The 16324-nt window shown below is 36.8% G+C and overlaps 1 protein-coding gene across 3 annotated transcripts in view; it reads left to right on the top strand.

The window, feature by feature from the left end:
* Positions 1-16324, top strand: part of pcnx1 (pecanex 1) — a 45760-nt gene that overhangs the window by 12314 nt on the left and 17122 nt on the right. For 2 of the 3 annotated variants that reach the window (XM_067386624.1, XM_067386622.1), the window contains 14 exons: positions 4100-4229; positions 7037-7230; positions 9835-9928; positions 10010-10067; positions 10809-11056; positions 11145-11298; positions 11381-11413; positions 12143-12314; positions 12523-12633; positions 13759-13850; positions 13974-14083; positions 14834-14939; positions 15046-15138; positions 16155-16305. In XM_067386624.1, coding sequence (XP_067242725.1) covers positions 4100-4229; positions 7037-7230; positions 9835-9928; positions 10010-10067; positions 10809-11056; positions 11145-11298; positions 11381-11413; positions 12143-12314; positions 12523-12633; positions 13759-13850; positions 13974-14083; positions 14834-14939; positions 15046-15138; positions 16155-16305 — 1746 coding nt within the window. The remainder of the gene's footprint in view (positions 1-4099; positions 4230-7036; positions 7231-9834; positions 9929-10009; positions 10068-10808; positions 11057-11144; positions 11299-11380; positions 11414-12142; positions 12315-12522; positions 12634-13758; positions 13851-13973; positions 14084-14833; positions 14940-15045; positions 15139-16154; positions 16306-16324) is intronic. The other variant, XM_067386623.1, reaches the window with a different exon arrangement.

Genomic DNA, 16324 nt, shown 5'->3' with positions numbered 1-16324 from the left:
ACTAGCGCCAAGAGAACACTGTTGCGCCTCTGATAGCAGCGACAACGAGCACTCAACATGATTTCAAAAACAACACATTCTAGTGCCAAATCGCCTATTATTAACTCAAATTGATAATCAACTAGAGGTGTTTCTTTTGTTTTACATATCCATGCCGCAAGAGGTTTCAAAAAGTGGTCGGGACAATATCGACCCTTTCAAAAAGTGGTAGGGACATGTCCCACCTGTCCCACCCGCAAATTACGCCTATGACTAAAGTCATAGTATGGCTACCTGATCAGTGCCCTGACTACTGAACTAGGGAGTTGATTGAGACGCACCCATAGACTTTACTTGGGCAGGCCGCCCAGGTATATTAACGGCCGCCCAAGTATATTTGGAGACACATTTATGCTTTTATTATTTTTATCCTCTCATATTTTGTATCCGCCCAAGATAATGAAACCATCCGGAATCGATTAAATAGTGGAAAATCTCCCCTCGCCCTACGTGTTTCGTACCTGCTCGTTATGTGTGCGTCAGAATCGTTTACTCCCGCTGACATTCCCACGTGCGCTGCAGAGATGCGGTGTATATTTCACAAAGAGCGCTGCATCTTGCAGTGTCACAAGGCGGCGCTGTTGCACGTTCTACATGCTCGCACAACAGCGCTTCAGGCTGCTTCAAAGTGATTCTCAATCAATGAAAAGAGCAGATTTATGCCAAGCGATTGCTAATGAACTCAAGTTGATGAATTATTACAATGTCTACTTTATGGCCTTTATATAAAATGTTTTAGACGGTTGTAAGAATCTGAAGAATCAGCCTGCAAGTGTGTAGACATCTCAAAATAAGAGTACCGGTGTATTTCGGGCTTGTTTACAATTAAAAGTCACACGCTAAGTTAGTAAGTTGTATTAATTTTTAAGGCCAAATGTGTAATCTGTTTTTGTTAATAAACTATATTTTAAAATGTAATTAATGAACCCTCAAATTTTTGTGGCTTCAGTCATACTTGGGCTACTCTTTTAAAGCTGGCAGCATTAACGGTTTATATATCGAAATATATATCGTTATCGATCAATATGGGAAAAAATGATCAAGATGACATTTTTGCCTTATCGCCCCGGCCCTAGCTGAATGTGATGGGAGAGACACATTGTCTTTCTACTTTTCTGGACCTTGAATGATGGTAATTTCGTTGCTTTCTATGAGGGATGAATAAAACCTTTTAGGTTTCATCAAAAAATATCTTAATTTGTCTTCCAAAGATGAAATAAGGTCTTACGAGTTTGGAATGACAAGAGGGTGAATACCTAATGACAGAAATTTCATTTTTGGGTGAACTATCCCTTTGAGTAATTATTCACTTTCAAGTCTAATTTATGTTTGCATATAAAAAAAAAAAAAAGCATGACAAGACGTGGCATGGCAGGTTTGACATCAATAATGTAGAGGGTCAATAGTGTTTTAAATGATCGTGATGTTCAAAATTTGAAAATGCACATTTTCAACTCAAATAAATGAAATTTTCAGTAAACAATGACATAAATTTTTGTTTGTTCCTCGCTCAAAGCTATTTGTCTTGAAATCTCCTGGTCACCGTTCACTTTCAATGTATGGCAAAGAACAGCATGAACATTCTGCCTAACATTTCCTTTTGTGTTGTTTGATGCAAAGAAAATCATACAAGTTTGGAATGAAATGAGGGGGAGTAAATGTTGAATTTTCATTTTCGGCGAACTGTCTTAAGTAGTGATTCTGAGATCAGTCTGAAGCACTAAACATCTGAGTTCTGCAGCAGGTTAGAGCTTTGATGGATGTTTTTTAGCAGAATGTAGCCAATCTGATAAAAGCTTTGCCCAGAAGCTAGTAGATGCTAATGCAGTGTGTTTTGCCAGTGCAGCTGTGACCCACAAACCCCTGCAGAATTTCTGATGTGTTACTCTGACAGCCTGTTGAATCTATATCTGGGAGAACTGCAGGGTTTATTATCTCCTCTAGTCCACAGTGACCATTCAGTCTTTGTGCACCATTTGCAGAGAGCGAATTTCTGTATGAGTGCTGATTCGGTGATTGGATGTTGATTCAGTAATCCGTTACGGCCCCTTTATCTACTGCTGACCACTACTGCTTCAAAACATTTAATTTCAGATGTAAACATGGAATCTTTCTCCATCCTACACGTTTTTGTGTTTGGAAGCACAAAAGTTTAATATATAGAGGAGTGTGTGATGTTTAGATGTCTGTTTTGTGTATATGATATCTTTTCTCCTATGTTTGCTCTAGTGCTTAGAGGGTTTGAAATTTTAGCTGTGTGTTTCTGAAGTGCGTTGTTTATTTGTAACAGCAACTGGATCATATTCGATGGAACATTGTCTGATGTTGTTCTTGCTCATGCTTCTGTTGTCTTACAAATTAGCTGGTCTGAACAGAGAAAAAGTATTGTTCTAGAGAACCATTCTGCCTTTGTTTACAGCCCTTCGGGTGTGTGAGATTTAGACTGTTTAGACTGTTTTACTGTAGTAATAAAGTTTTGCTTTCAGTGATGAATCATCAGATCAGGTCAAAGTTCATTTGCAGTGGGAGTGCTGCAGTTAAAGTCCATGTTCAAAACTGCTTGCAAAGAGCATTTATAATGTTACAAAGGCAATGCGATTAACCACCTGGATGCGGAAAGATGACAAAGCAGTTTTAGCTATGTGTTTATCACTGGTGGTTCGGTTGCAAACAAATCATTACCATTAATTTTAATTCTATTTAATCACAATATGTTGTATGCAGGTTCCTTAATATGTTTTTTCCATTATTGCCTTATTTGACTGCATGCTCTGCAAAACTTTCGCAAGGTTTTGGATGACATGTAATTATGATAATGATGTATGACAAAAATATTAAGTGTAAAAAATAATATTTTAAAATATGTAACAAAAATGTGTTATTAGTGTTGTCAATCGATTAAAAAAATTAATCACATTTTTCTGTAATTAATTAATCGCACCTAACATTAAAGTCTTTAATATATTTTTATATCGTAATAATTTCACATTTAATCTCCAAATTAATGTGGAAATAACATCGAGGCTGTATATATTGGTAACACTTCACAATAAGTTTGGTTAACATTAGTTGATGTATTAACTAACATATACTAACAATAAGCAGTACGTTTGTTACAGTATTTATGAATCTTTGTTAATGTTAGTCATTTGTTTATGTTAGTTCACAGTGCATTAACTAATGTTAACAAATACAACTTTTTATTTTAATGTATTAGTAAATGTTGAAATTAACATTAAGATTAATAAATGCTGTAGAAGTGTTGTTCATTCTTTATTAATGTTAACTAAATTTGTTAACTAATGAAACCTTATTGTAAAGTGTTACTTATATTTTAAATATTTGAAAAAAAGTTATCAAACACTTCAGTCTTCACTGCATAAATGATAAATTAAATATAGATTATTCCTTATTGAAGCTACAAAAGTTATTCAGCCAAGAGCAGTGAGTGATTTTCTCTTTGTCTTTTGTTCTTTGATTAACATTAATAACAGGCATCACAGAAGCAGGTTTATTAGGCTGCTGTCACTTTAAGATCTGATGCACATTACATGGATCTGATGTCCTCACAACTCTTTACAGACATTTAAGTATTTATTTAACTCATTTAAAACTCTGCTTACGAGAATACTTGACCAAGCAGGCATTTTGGCATACTTTTGTGTTTTTGTCCGTTAAATGCGTTAAATATTTTTAACACGTTAAACGTAAAAAAAAAAAAAGAATTTGCATGTGTTAATGTGTTAATTTTGACAGCACTAATATATATACTACTTTATATAAACTCCTTGAGCCTTATTCAAAAACAAAATGATTTTTAAACTCAATTTGCTCTGCATTTTGCATTAAATATGGTATGGGTACGCTTTGCGCTTTTTATTTTTATTTATTTTTATTTTTTGCATTGAAAATGTGTGTTTGATTCTTGTGTCTACACTTGTCTTGCAAGAGTGCAGCTTGTGCTTATATGCAGCATTGCATGCTGCTAGTTCAATGAAAGCTTATTTTTGGTGGCTCCCCTATTGATGCACTCCCTCCTGCCTTTCTCTTCTTACGGCAGCCCCAGGGAACGACGACACAGTCACGTTTCGCCGAGAGCGTAGTACGTTTCGTCGGCAAGCAGTGCGTAGACGGCACAACGCAGGAAGTAACTCCACACCCCCTGCCTCTCTCATCGGATCCCCGCTAAGGTACGACTCAACCGGGGAGTGATCAGCCAGTTTTGGTTCAACAACAGCTTTGGCTCACCTGTTCTGATGTCCACGTCATTATTCTCCTTCCTCATTTACTTACACAACTTTAACTGTCATTTCCACACTTCTCTGCTTGAAATTTAATACTGAGTTTGCTTGCTATCCTCTTCTTACTACTTTACGGGCTTTTAACCCATCCTCCGAGTACCAAAGTGCTGGTACCAGAAGCCAACGTTCTTACATGTTGCCTTTTCCGTACAATTCATGTCTTATTTTTGTTCTTGCATGAGTTATGTTTATTTTTTCCCAGTGTCTGTTTTTTGGCCTTTTTGGGTTTATTTTATCCTGTTCTGATAAACCACTTTACTTGGTGTCTAACTTCATCCCCACTCTCACACACATACACATGTTGCTACTGGAGCCTCTTCTACTGTATCCTGGAGAGTTACGGTCACTGTGTCCTTCTCTCACATGCTAAATCTGTCTATAACCCCCAGACACAGCCATCCTTGCCATCATAGATGGCTTCAGATGGAGAGAGAGTGTTTGAGTGCTTTGTCTCATCATCAGGCCTAGGGCATGTCTGTCTCTCTTGAAGGATCATGATGCTTTCAGTTAACTAACTCGGTTTCTCCAGTCAAGTTCTCTGAAACCACTCACAGGCTTTGTACAGACAGGCATCAAAAATCTTATTTATTTGGCATAACTGACTTAACTTTGTTCAGTTGTTTTTAGGCCAAAGAGCAAAGACACTGTGGGGTTTTTACAAACCTAATCCAAACTACCATTCAAAAGTTAAGGGTCAGTAAGATTTTTTTTTTTTAAGAAATTCATAATTTTATTCACCAAAGATGCATTAAAAGAATACTTCACCCAAAAATTAAAATTCTGTCATCATTTATTCACCCTCAAGTTGTTTCAAACCTTTAGAGTTTCTTTCTTCTGTTGAAAGCACACCCATGGGCCCATAAATGGGCTTGAGTGCATTTGCTATTTAAAGGATTAGTCCACTTTTAAATAAACTTTTCCTGATAATTTACTTACCCCCATGTCATCCAAGATGTTATTAAACTAGCATATTGCATATAAAAATTAGTTCAAACTTTGACCTGTGGAGGGCAGTAATACACTTAGTATCGTCTACACTGCTGGAATTCTAATAGAGAAGAAGAAGAGAGCTAGTTCAAGACGAGCATTTATGGTTAAAACTTATATGATTTTTAATTTTTTTTTTTTTAAGAAAATGAGTGATGGTTTCTCTAGATAAGACCCTTATTCCTCATCTGGGATCGTGTAGAATGATTTGAAGCTGCACTGAAACTAATTTTGACCTTCAACCGTTTGGTGCCCATTGAAGTCCACTATATGGAAAAAAATCCTGGAATGTTTTCATCAAAAACTTTAATTTCTTTTCAACTGAAGAGAGAAAGACATGGACATCTTGGATGACATGGGGGTGACTAAATTATGAGGAAAAGTTTATTTAAAAGTGGACTAATCCTTTAAAATACGTGGCGCAGGACGTGAAAATGATACCTGCGTCAGGCTGAAACTGGCAAAAAACACTTGCGTCCTTGAAAGAGACTTCTTTCAAGAACATCTTACTGACTCAAAACTTTTGAACGGTGGTAAATGTGGTTTCAGTTCTGGTTGAAATGAAATGTTTCATTTTGAATGGTCAATTCAGAATGTTTGTTTGAAAAGTGTTATATATGGTCAGATCTGATTTCAAATTTATATTTTTTTCAGGATGTATAACTGTAATGTCTGACTGTGTCTGAAATCCCTCAATTACACTAACATGTACGTGATCAAGCAAGTGTACGTTACAGACACATTATCTACATGAATGTTTAAACAGTGATGCCTCTAATGCTTGTGATGCACTGAGTTCGGCAATTTTCCAGTTTTCCATCGTCTTTGTCCAAAACGACAGTCAGCAACTCTCTTATGCCATTTGTTTTGCTATTGCTTTTGTCAGTACTATGGCAACCAATGTAGATATTAAGAATGTGCAAAACAACACTTTTTTTTTTAATAAACTAGTTGGTTGCCTGAGTGACTAGTCAACAACAAATAAATGTATATGATTTTGTCACTTGCAAAATATAGATATATTTATAGTAAATATTAGATTTAAAGATTTAGATTTAGATTTGCGCACACACACACACGAACCTCAAAATCTTTCTTGCTTTTTCTGGTGGTGAAATCGGAATACTCTTCTCTTCCCGTTTAGCACTCCTCTCATTTTACACTTCCTGTCAGCTCTCATAACACCTCCAGAACCCCCATTCTCCTGTCTATCACTACCATCTGTCTGTTGTTCTCTATAAATGTGACCTTGCACTTCCTTCCAGCATCTACCTTATCTTTCTATACACAAACACACACACTTACTTTCACTCTAGGCATGGGTGCAAGTTCTTGTATATTAAAATGACTGATACTTTTTTTAACCTTGCAAAACATTTTTCTCAACAAAATCTAATTTTGGGATTCATTTTTGGAAGCTGACACAATTTTTTTTTTATTATTGAATATTTATATTTTTTTTATTTATTTCAGCTTTTTCAATCACCAGAATTTTTTTTTAAATACTTTTAGTTATAGATAATAATAACATAATGCACTGAAAGAATAGCAGTGTGCAACATCGTCAACAGCAATGAACTCAGTTTCTCCCTGAGTATTCGGTTGACTTCTTTGTAGAGTACACAAAGTGACCAAAATGCCCATCCATGTGTGTCACACACGCGCAGTCTCTTGCTCACCCCGAATCATGCATATTTCTACTCCTCCAGTCTGCAGGAGGCTCTGAGTCAGGTATCTCAAGCTTCAGGGTCACAGGTCAGAGGTCAGCCATCCCGCACGCCGTCTCAGGTGACGGTTTTGAGCACTAGCGCCTCCCTGCTGGTCAGGAATGGAAGTGCGCAGCTGGAGGGCTGTCCGGATAAGGCGTCCACTGTGGGCGTGACCAGCCTGCAGGATGACTTTGGTATGCACCGTAAAATTGCCTGCTGTCTGTCACATCATCTTGTCATCCATCACACCTGCCTGTTAAATTTGCATCCTGTGTCTCACACTTGCACGCTGTGTGTCACACCATGTACTGTTTGTCATATCTGCACGCTGTTTCTTATCATGTCTCTTAATTCCATTTGCATGTCATTTTCTGGATTCAATATTCAGTCAATGTGCATCTGTAGGTTTTCATTAGATTGACAGGTTGTATTGGCTGTGGGAGTTGATCTTTATTTATCTTTGTCAGTTTATTGATTTTTTTCTGCATGTATATGTGTGATTTTATTTTTGTAAACATTCGGATGCTTGGGATTACACTGATTATATGGCTAACATCCTGACTTTTCTTCACATTTTGTATGCATGTTTGTGTGGCATGGTCTTTCTTTGGTCAGTCAAACTCTTCCCTGGGGGTCTAGAGGTATTGATGCAGTGCTCTCACTGCTGTGGTTAAGGATCGCTTCCGACCAGGGAACTTGCTGGCTTATTTTCCTCTCGGGATCAATAGTGTGTCTATATGCACTGTGTGCAGAATTATTAGGCAAGTTGATTTTCTGATCATATTTTTTTTCCAAGCACATTTTACCAATTCCAATCCACATCAATCTTAATAACTACTATTAATATTGTTTTTAATCATTTATAAGTGATATATAATTGTTCATGAAGGCTGGAAATGAAAAAGCCTTATATTCAGGTGTGCAGAATTATTAGGAAGGTTTGCTTTTACAGGCAAAATAAGCCACCAGGCATCTTTTCCACCTGTTTTTGTATGACCCCGCTGACCCAATGAGCATTTTGCTGTCCCTTGGTCATGCTTTAACTTTGCAGTTTCTAGTATTGCATTAGTATTGCGTCCTTCTCATGAGTATTTAATAATTTTTGACTTTTCAGTCTGAGTTAAATCTCTTTTTTGGCTCATTTTGCCTGTAAAAGCAAACCTTCCTAATAATTCTGCACACCTGAATATAAGGCATTTTTCATTTCCAGCCTTCATGAACAATTATATATCACTTATAAATGATTAAAAACAATATTAATAGTAGTTATTAAGATTGATGTGGATTGGAATTGGTAAAATGTGCTTGGAACAAAAATATGATCAGAAAATCAACTTGCCTAATAATTCTGCACACAGTGTATCTATGAATATCTCTTGTTTTTGAATAGACAAAAACAATAAAATTACAGTAGTGGGTTTTTAATTGTTTAAAAGGCTCATGCAGTCAGGAAGGATAGAGGAATGATTCTTTGTCTTGTTTAAACCTGGTATTAGCGTTGTTATTAATCTCACTGAATATGCTTCATGAACTCATGCGCATTTTTTTATGGGCTTACATTTTCTGATTTTGTCTGAATGTGGTTTTATTGGTCCAAACACTGGACCCTGTTTACACCTGTATTTAGTGCCGTCCACTGGTCATCGGATCACTTGAAATGGAAGCAATAATTACAAAATTAGTTGTTACAAGAGTTGTTAATTTTCATCTAGAATTTTATTTTTGCAATCATATTATATAAGAATTTCTTATACTGTTGTGTCACATTTTCAGTGGTCCTACCCCTTTTTAACTGAAATGTCATACTCCTAATTTTAAGAACATTTTAACATTTAAAGAGCAATAGCCTTGTGGGTAGCGCTCTGACATACAGTGCAAATGCACCTCCGGCGCCCGATTTCGATTCAGATTATTTTGATCAAATAAAAGCAGCCTTGGTTACTCTCAAAAACATTACAAATTCTTACCAAATATCAATATCAATATTTGATACCATTTTCAATACCACAGGGAAAACTGCCATATATTAGAGGTGCAACGGATCATAGTTGATCCGTGATCCGTATGAACCAGGCCCCACGTTTCAGAACGCATGTGTTTCGTGGATTTAACTGCATTTAGCCATTATATAGTGAAAGTTTATTATTTGCACATGTTTGTAAGTCTTACCAATTTAAAACACTCAAGTGTTTCTAAATAATTAAAATGCAAGAAGAGGCAAGAGATCTCGATTTGCAATGGAGCGCACGCTCACAGAGGCGCCTTTCAGATGGCGCGCAAACACATAATCAAGCTCTGTTTTGCGACTCCTTGTGCTTGAACGGAGTCAACGGACACATACACACACAAAATTAACTCAAAATCCCCATCTTGACAAGCATTCCAGTATACGGTAGGTTATAAAGTCTTGAGAAAGAAATCAGATGTGTTTCATATTGGTTCCGTGCATTCCCTCAGCTGCTATTGGTGTATCGATACTCCAGAAAAGGAGTTTTGGAACCATTTGAGATATTTCAGTATCAATACATATCGAAATATATTTTTGACAACGCTACTGTGCAACTAAAATCTTTACACCGGAAAGGAATCACAAAGAGTTGGGGGTTTTCAGTATAGACAGCTTTCCTGATTATAATGGGAGTGATTTAATTTGGTTGGTGTCAGTCTGGCCTGATTGAGGTGTTATTGTTCTGAAAACTTAGTGCAGACAAGTAGTTATTAGGGGGGCGGTGTCCGATGTGACCCTGCATGATGTCTGTTATGTGACCCCTAACCTCCTGTGTGTTTGTGTGACTCAGGGAAGCTGACCCCGCCTCTCTATGAGGTCGGAGGATGTGACATGTCCCTGGTGAACTTTGAACCTGCAACCAGACGAGCCTCCAACAACCTCTGGTGAGTTACAGCACATGTACAACCAGAACCCAGAATCCATTGTTGAATATCCAAGAACTAAAAGACTTTCTCTCTCTGCAGGGAAACAGACTCTCACCTCTCCAGTTCTACCTCAGTTCGTTTTTACCCTCATGACCTGGTGAGTGTTCCTGAACACACACACACACACACACGTCTGGTTTACTATCCTTGTGGGGACTCTCCATAGACGTAATGGTTTTTATACTGTACAAACTGTATATTTTATCCCCTTACACTAACCCTACCCATCACAGAAAACTTTCTACATTTTTACATTTTCAAAAAAAAAAAAAAAACACAACAAAAACATTCTCTATTATTTATAAGCTTGTTTCCCCATGTGACATGAGTCCAAATGAATCAGTGTGCATTCAGGTTGAAGTTCCCACTGGGATAGAAAAACATGTATGAGATTATGCATGAATTAAAAGTTAATCAAAAGTTTAATAAACTTTTCTTTTAATAAGAATCAATTTATATTTAACACATACAGTGAAGATTATGCATTGTTTTAATTTACATTTGAACATTACATTTACATTACATTTATTGTGTTACATATTTACAAATTATTCAATCTGTGGTATTTTCTGTACTCTATTAAATACAGTACCTACTGAACCTGAAAACCTTTATTTAATTTGTATCTTTGTTCTATTGTATTTGTGCTATTGTTTGTGATTAGCTTCTTTGTTATTTTGTAATTACAAAAATAACTAATTTGTGATATATATAGTGTTATTGTGAAATAAATTTTCTCATTTTGTGAAGTAAGATTTTGGTCACATCGACCACCTGCTAGTTGAGACGATGAGCTCAGTCTGTGTGTGTGTGTGTGTGTAAACTCACCCTGGCTTAGTTCTCATTTCCTCAGATGCGTCTGAATCGGTTGCTGTCCATGGACCCAGAGCTATTGGAACAGCACGATGTGGACGGCAGTCCTGACCTGCAGGAGGCGCCGCACTCCACCCAGGGCTCCGCGCATAATCACACACACTCACACACGCACGCGCTCAAAACCAAGCAGTACTACCGCTTCTGGCTGCTGCCATACCTGTGGGTCGGGCTGCACTTTGACAGACTCACACTACTGGCCCTGTTCGACAGGTAGGCACACACACACACACACACACACTAATGTGTATTACTGATATGTCTCAACTCATATCCTGATGATGCTGCGTGTGTTTATCAGGAACCGGGAGGTTCTGGAGAATGTGCTCTCAGTGGCTCTAGCGGTTCTCGTGGCCTTCCTGGGTTCTGTGCTGCTAGTTCATGGGTTCTTCACTGACATTTGGGTTTTTCAGTTCTGCCTCGTTATCGCCAGTTGCCAATACTCATTGCTGAAGGTGAGAATCTCACACTTTTCAAATACACACTGATCTAACTGATCATTTTTAATGAAGATTTGTCTTTTGGTCCTTTAATCAGAGTGTACAACCCGACTCTTCATCACCCAGACATGTGAGTAATACACACTCCATTAGTGTGAGCCAAAAGCTTATAAATTAGTGCAGGGAAAATGAATGCATTAATTTCTGTGATTAATGGGACATGTGCATTTATAAGAATAATCTGTACATCCCAAGATTAAGTTCAGAAAGATGGCATTAAACAAATAGTATTAAAAATATACTTATTTCATGTAGATTCTACATAATGCACTACTGTTCAAAAGTTTGAAAAGTTCAGTATAATTTTTTTTTTTAAGAAATTAATACTTTTATACAACAAGGAGAAATTAAATTGATCAAAGATGACAGTAAAGACAATTATAATGTTACAAAATATTTGTATTTAAATAAATGCTGAACTCTTTCCACAAAAATATTAAGCAGCACAACATTTTTCAACATTGATGATAATAAAATGTTTATCGAACACCAAATCGGCATATTAGAATGATTTCTGAAGGATCATGTGACTGAAGAATTATTTTAAATTGTAATAAAATTTCTAAATATTACTGTTTTTGCTGTAGTTTTGATCAAGTAAATACAGTCTTGATGAGCATAAAGAGATTTCTTTTAAACATATTAAAATCAAACTGACCCCAAACCCTTGAACAGTTGTGTATATTCATGATTATATATATTAATTATTTAATATAATATAATCTTTTTAACATTTGCAAACAGAAAAATGTAAATGACAAATTTGATATGATTTTCTTTCCCTCCTGTGTGTGTTCAGGGTCATAATCGTATCATCGCCTACAGCAGGCCTGTGTATTTCTGTCTGTGCTGTGGGTTGATCTGGCTGTTGCACTATGGGAGTGTAAACAGCAGCTCCAGTGCAGTGTCACTGTATGGAGTCGCTCTCACCAGCTCCATCCTGTTGTCTCAAGCGCGGGATCTCCTCATTGGTGAGTGTAAATTCCCAGTAGATGAATATGTAATGTTTTCTTGTTTTGCTCTTTTATTGAAATCTGCAAGCCGTAAGCTTTTTCCTCAGCTTTCCTGTGAAAGTAGAAAAATATTCCAGAGCTGAGTACAGAGAAAATCCTGCTGATGTGACGGGACTCAAGTACTCCGGCTTTACATTATCTCGCTCTTTCTCCTCTCTCACTCCAGTTTTTACCCTGTGCTTTCCCATCATCTTCTTCGTTGGGCTGCTGCCTCAGATAAACACTTTTGTCATGTACCTGCTTGAGCAACTTGACATTCACGCCTTCGGAGGAAACGGTAACAGATATGCTCACTTTTACTTTTAGGACTGGGAAAAATAAGCATATGTATTGTGATTCTTTCTTAAAAGACTCAATCTTAAAGGGTTGGTTCACTCAAAAATGATCACATGATTTACTCACCCTCAAGCCATCCTAGATTATATGACTATCTTCTTTCAGACGAACACAATCAGAGATATATTTAAAAATATCCTGGCTCTTCCAAGCTTTATAATGGCAGTGAATGGGGGGTGCGAATTTGAAGCCCAAAAAAATGCATCCATCCATCATAAAAATAATCCATACGGCTCCAGGGGGTTAATGAAGTCCTTCTGAACTGAAGCGATGGGTTTTTGTAAGAAAAATATCCATATTTAACTTTATGAACTATAATAACTAGCTTTCTGCAGACAGCCGTATGCATCGATTTTTGGTGGAAGAGTAACCTCTGACCCGACGCATGACGCAACGACTAGCGCGGAAGCACAGAGGATGAAGCAAAACAAAACACCGGTCACAAATAAGAAGTCTAAAACGAGAAATTTTAAAGCGAAATGTCGGATTTCGATATAAGAGAAGAGGAGCTTGAGATTGTTGCACAGCCCTATTTGTTTGGACCACGAGAGGCATCTAAGCTTAAGATACTCCTACATCCTGCATCATACATCGCTTCACGGGTTACTCTTGTGGCGCAACTAGTCAACTTGCGCAGTATGCATACGGTCATCTGCTGGAAGATATTTATTTTAGATTAAAAAGTTTTAAATATGGATGTTTTTTTTCTCACAAAAACCCATTGTTTCACTTCAGAAGGCCTTTATTAACCCCCCCGGAGCCATGTGGAGTACTTTTTACGATTAATGGATGCACTTTTTGCCTCAAAATCGGGCCCCCCATTCACTGCCATTTATATAGCTTATATCTCCAATTGTATTTGTCTGAAAGTAGATAGTCATATATGCCTTGGATGGATTGAGGGTGAGTAAATCATGGGGTAATTTTGATTTTTGGGTGAACTATCTCTTTAACAAATTATGTAAAATCTAATGTCTATTTACATTAATTTCAGTCCATAAACTGCTGTGTTTGTGATGCGAATGTTGTTTTAGTGACTTATTGTAACATCTGTCTTCACTCCCAGCATGCACCAGTCTGCTCTCAGCTCTCTATAGTGTTCTGCGCAGCGTCATCACCATAGCAATGCTCTATGGGTTCTGCTACGGCGCCCTAAAGGTGATGAATCATTCTACATTTGTTTTGATTTCTTTCTGGATTTCAGTTGTATTTGTAGGGATGTTGAATTGTTCTGTGTTAAAGCACACTTAATATTCCTCTGTATATTATGTTTGTTTTCAGGACTCGTGGGATCCTCAGCACATTCCTGTGCTTTTCTCAGTGTTTTGTGGGCTGTTGGTTGCTGTATCATATCATCTGAGCCGCCAAAGCAGTGACCCCTCAGTTCTCATGTAAGTCTTTCTGCGAGTGTGTGGGTTTGTGCTTTTGATAAATAATTCTTGCATTTTTCCTGCTTTAAGTACTTTAAAGGTGCTAAAGAGGATGTTTTGTTTTATACATTTTTGCAATATTACTTGAAACCGTCTTTACTAACTGATAAAAGACTATTTATTAGGTGCACTGAAAGGAATAATATTAATATACATCATCTGTGCACGAGGTAGGGCCTTAAAAACATCAGCCAATCGTTTACGCGATCATCGCATAAACAATTGGCCCTCTGGCTTGTCAATCACTGCCATGACGTTCCTTGTGAGAGACGAGCGCGGCTGCGCGCTCCAGTAACTTTCCACACTCCACAGGCGCCGCATGCAATGTTTTTGTCAGGAGTAACAACTGCAGATTATGAGTTACCTGTGGTGAGTCCGACATAATGATCCACTAACACGACACAGTGAATGCCGGTGGTAAACACTTGTTTTCCAATACTCGTGCACGAGTTTTGGGAGGCGTTCCCTTGAAATGAGCTGTGAAGGAGGGGGGTTGTTCTTACGCATGCGCTCATTTAAAAAACTCAACAGTCTTTGGTTTTTGGCTCAGTCGACAAAAAGATCCTCTTTAGCACCTTTAAGTAGTCTTTGAGTATTTATTTTTTGAGACATTGAATGCTTTGATTTGATGATTGAGGACCTTTTATTGTTTGCCTGCGCAGTGTTTAGTTTGTATTTTGTCACTTTTAATTTCGTCTTCTGTATTTATAGTTCATTAGTGCAGTCAAAGGTCTTCCCTAATGTAAAAGAGAAAAATCCAGAGGATCCCCTTTCTGAAGTGCAGGATCCATTACCAGAGAAACTGCGCAGCTCTGTGGTGAGCAATACATACATAAATTTCACAGACATAGACACAAACACACATGGACTCTTCGGTCTTGAATGATGCACCTCTGTCTCTCTCTTTCTCTCTCTGGCTACAGAACGAGAGACTACAATCAGATGTGATCGTGTGTGTCGTCATTGCTGTCCTGTATTTCGCCATTCATGTCAGCACTGTTTTCATCGCCTTACAGGTAATGATAAAATGATAAAAAATTAGTGATACTAATATGGCTATAATTATTTGCATGTTATGGATGAAAACCGATACATGGACATTATTTTGTCTACATTTATTAAAAATAAAACACTAAAAATTAAAATATAATATTTATTTTGAGATAAATATTTAACAGTGCTATTAAATTATAAATGTTTTTAAAGATTAAAGATTAATTTTAATTAGTGTTAAAAGACAGTAAACACAAAATTAAGGGGAAATTAGCTCATATGGCTCATACACTATTGTTTAAAAATTTGGAGTCAGTACATTTTATTTATTTAATTTTTTTGAAAGAAATCACTACTTTTATTCAGCAAGCATGCATTAAATTAATCAAAAGTGACAGTAAAGAAATTTATAATGTTACAAAAGATTTTTATTTCAAATAAATGCTGTTTTTCTGTTCAAGAATTTTGAATTAATGTATTATGGTTTCCATAAAAATATTAAGCAGCACAACTGTTTAATTGATGATAATAAACACACAGGAAACACACAAACACGAATGTTTCTTGACCACTAAATCAATATATTAGAATGATTTCTGAAGGATCATGTGACACTGAAGACTGAGGTAATGATGCTGAAAATACAGATTTGCATCAAAGGAATAAATGACATTTTATAATATATAAACAATTATTTTAAGTTGTAATAATATTTCACAATATTACAGTTTTACAGTTTTTGAACAAATAAATGCAGCTGGTGAGCAAAAGATACTTCTTTCAAAAACATTAAATAAACAATCCCAAACTTTTGAACGGTATTGTAATCAAATATTGGTATCAAATATTTGCCAATAAATAAATTAAAAATTAAAATAGTGTATCCCTAACTACAATCATACTGCACTTCATAGTTCAGCTGCAGGTAAATCAAACTCCAAGAATACATATTGTATCATAATCAAACTACAGATAAATATCAAAAGTAGAATAAATATACAGTTCTTGATTGTTCTTGTCCCTCTGTCTTCTCTTCAAGCCTTTTTTGAGCTATGTTCTGTACGGTCTGGTCGGGTCAGTAGGGCTGTTAACTCACTACCTGTTGCCCCAGATGAGGAAGCAGTTACCCTGGTACTGCTTCTCACACCCGCTGCTCAAAACCAGGGAGTACTATCAGTTTGAAATCCGGGGTGAGTCACACTACAGATG

This window comes from Chanodichthys erythropterus, chromosome 5 (assembly GCF_024489055.1).
Source record: "Chanodichthys erythropterus isolate Z2021 chromosome 5, ASM2448905v1, whole genome shotgun sequence".
Lineage (NCBI taxonomy): Eukaryota > Metazoa > Chordata > Actinopteri > Cypriniformes > Xenocyprididae > Chanodichthys > Chanodichthys erythropterus.
This window is presented reverse-complemented; position numbering and strand designations above follow the sequence as displayed.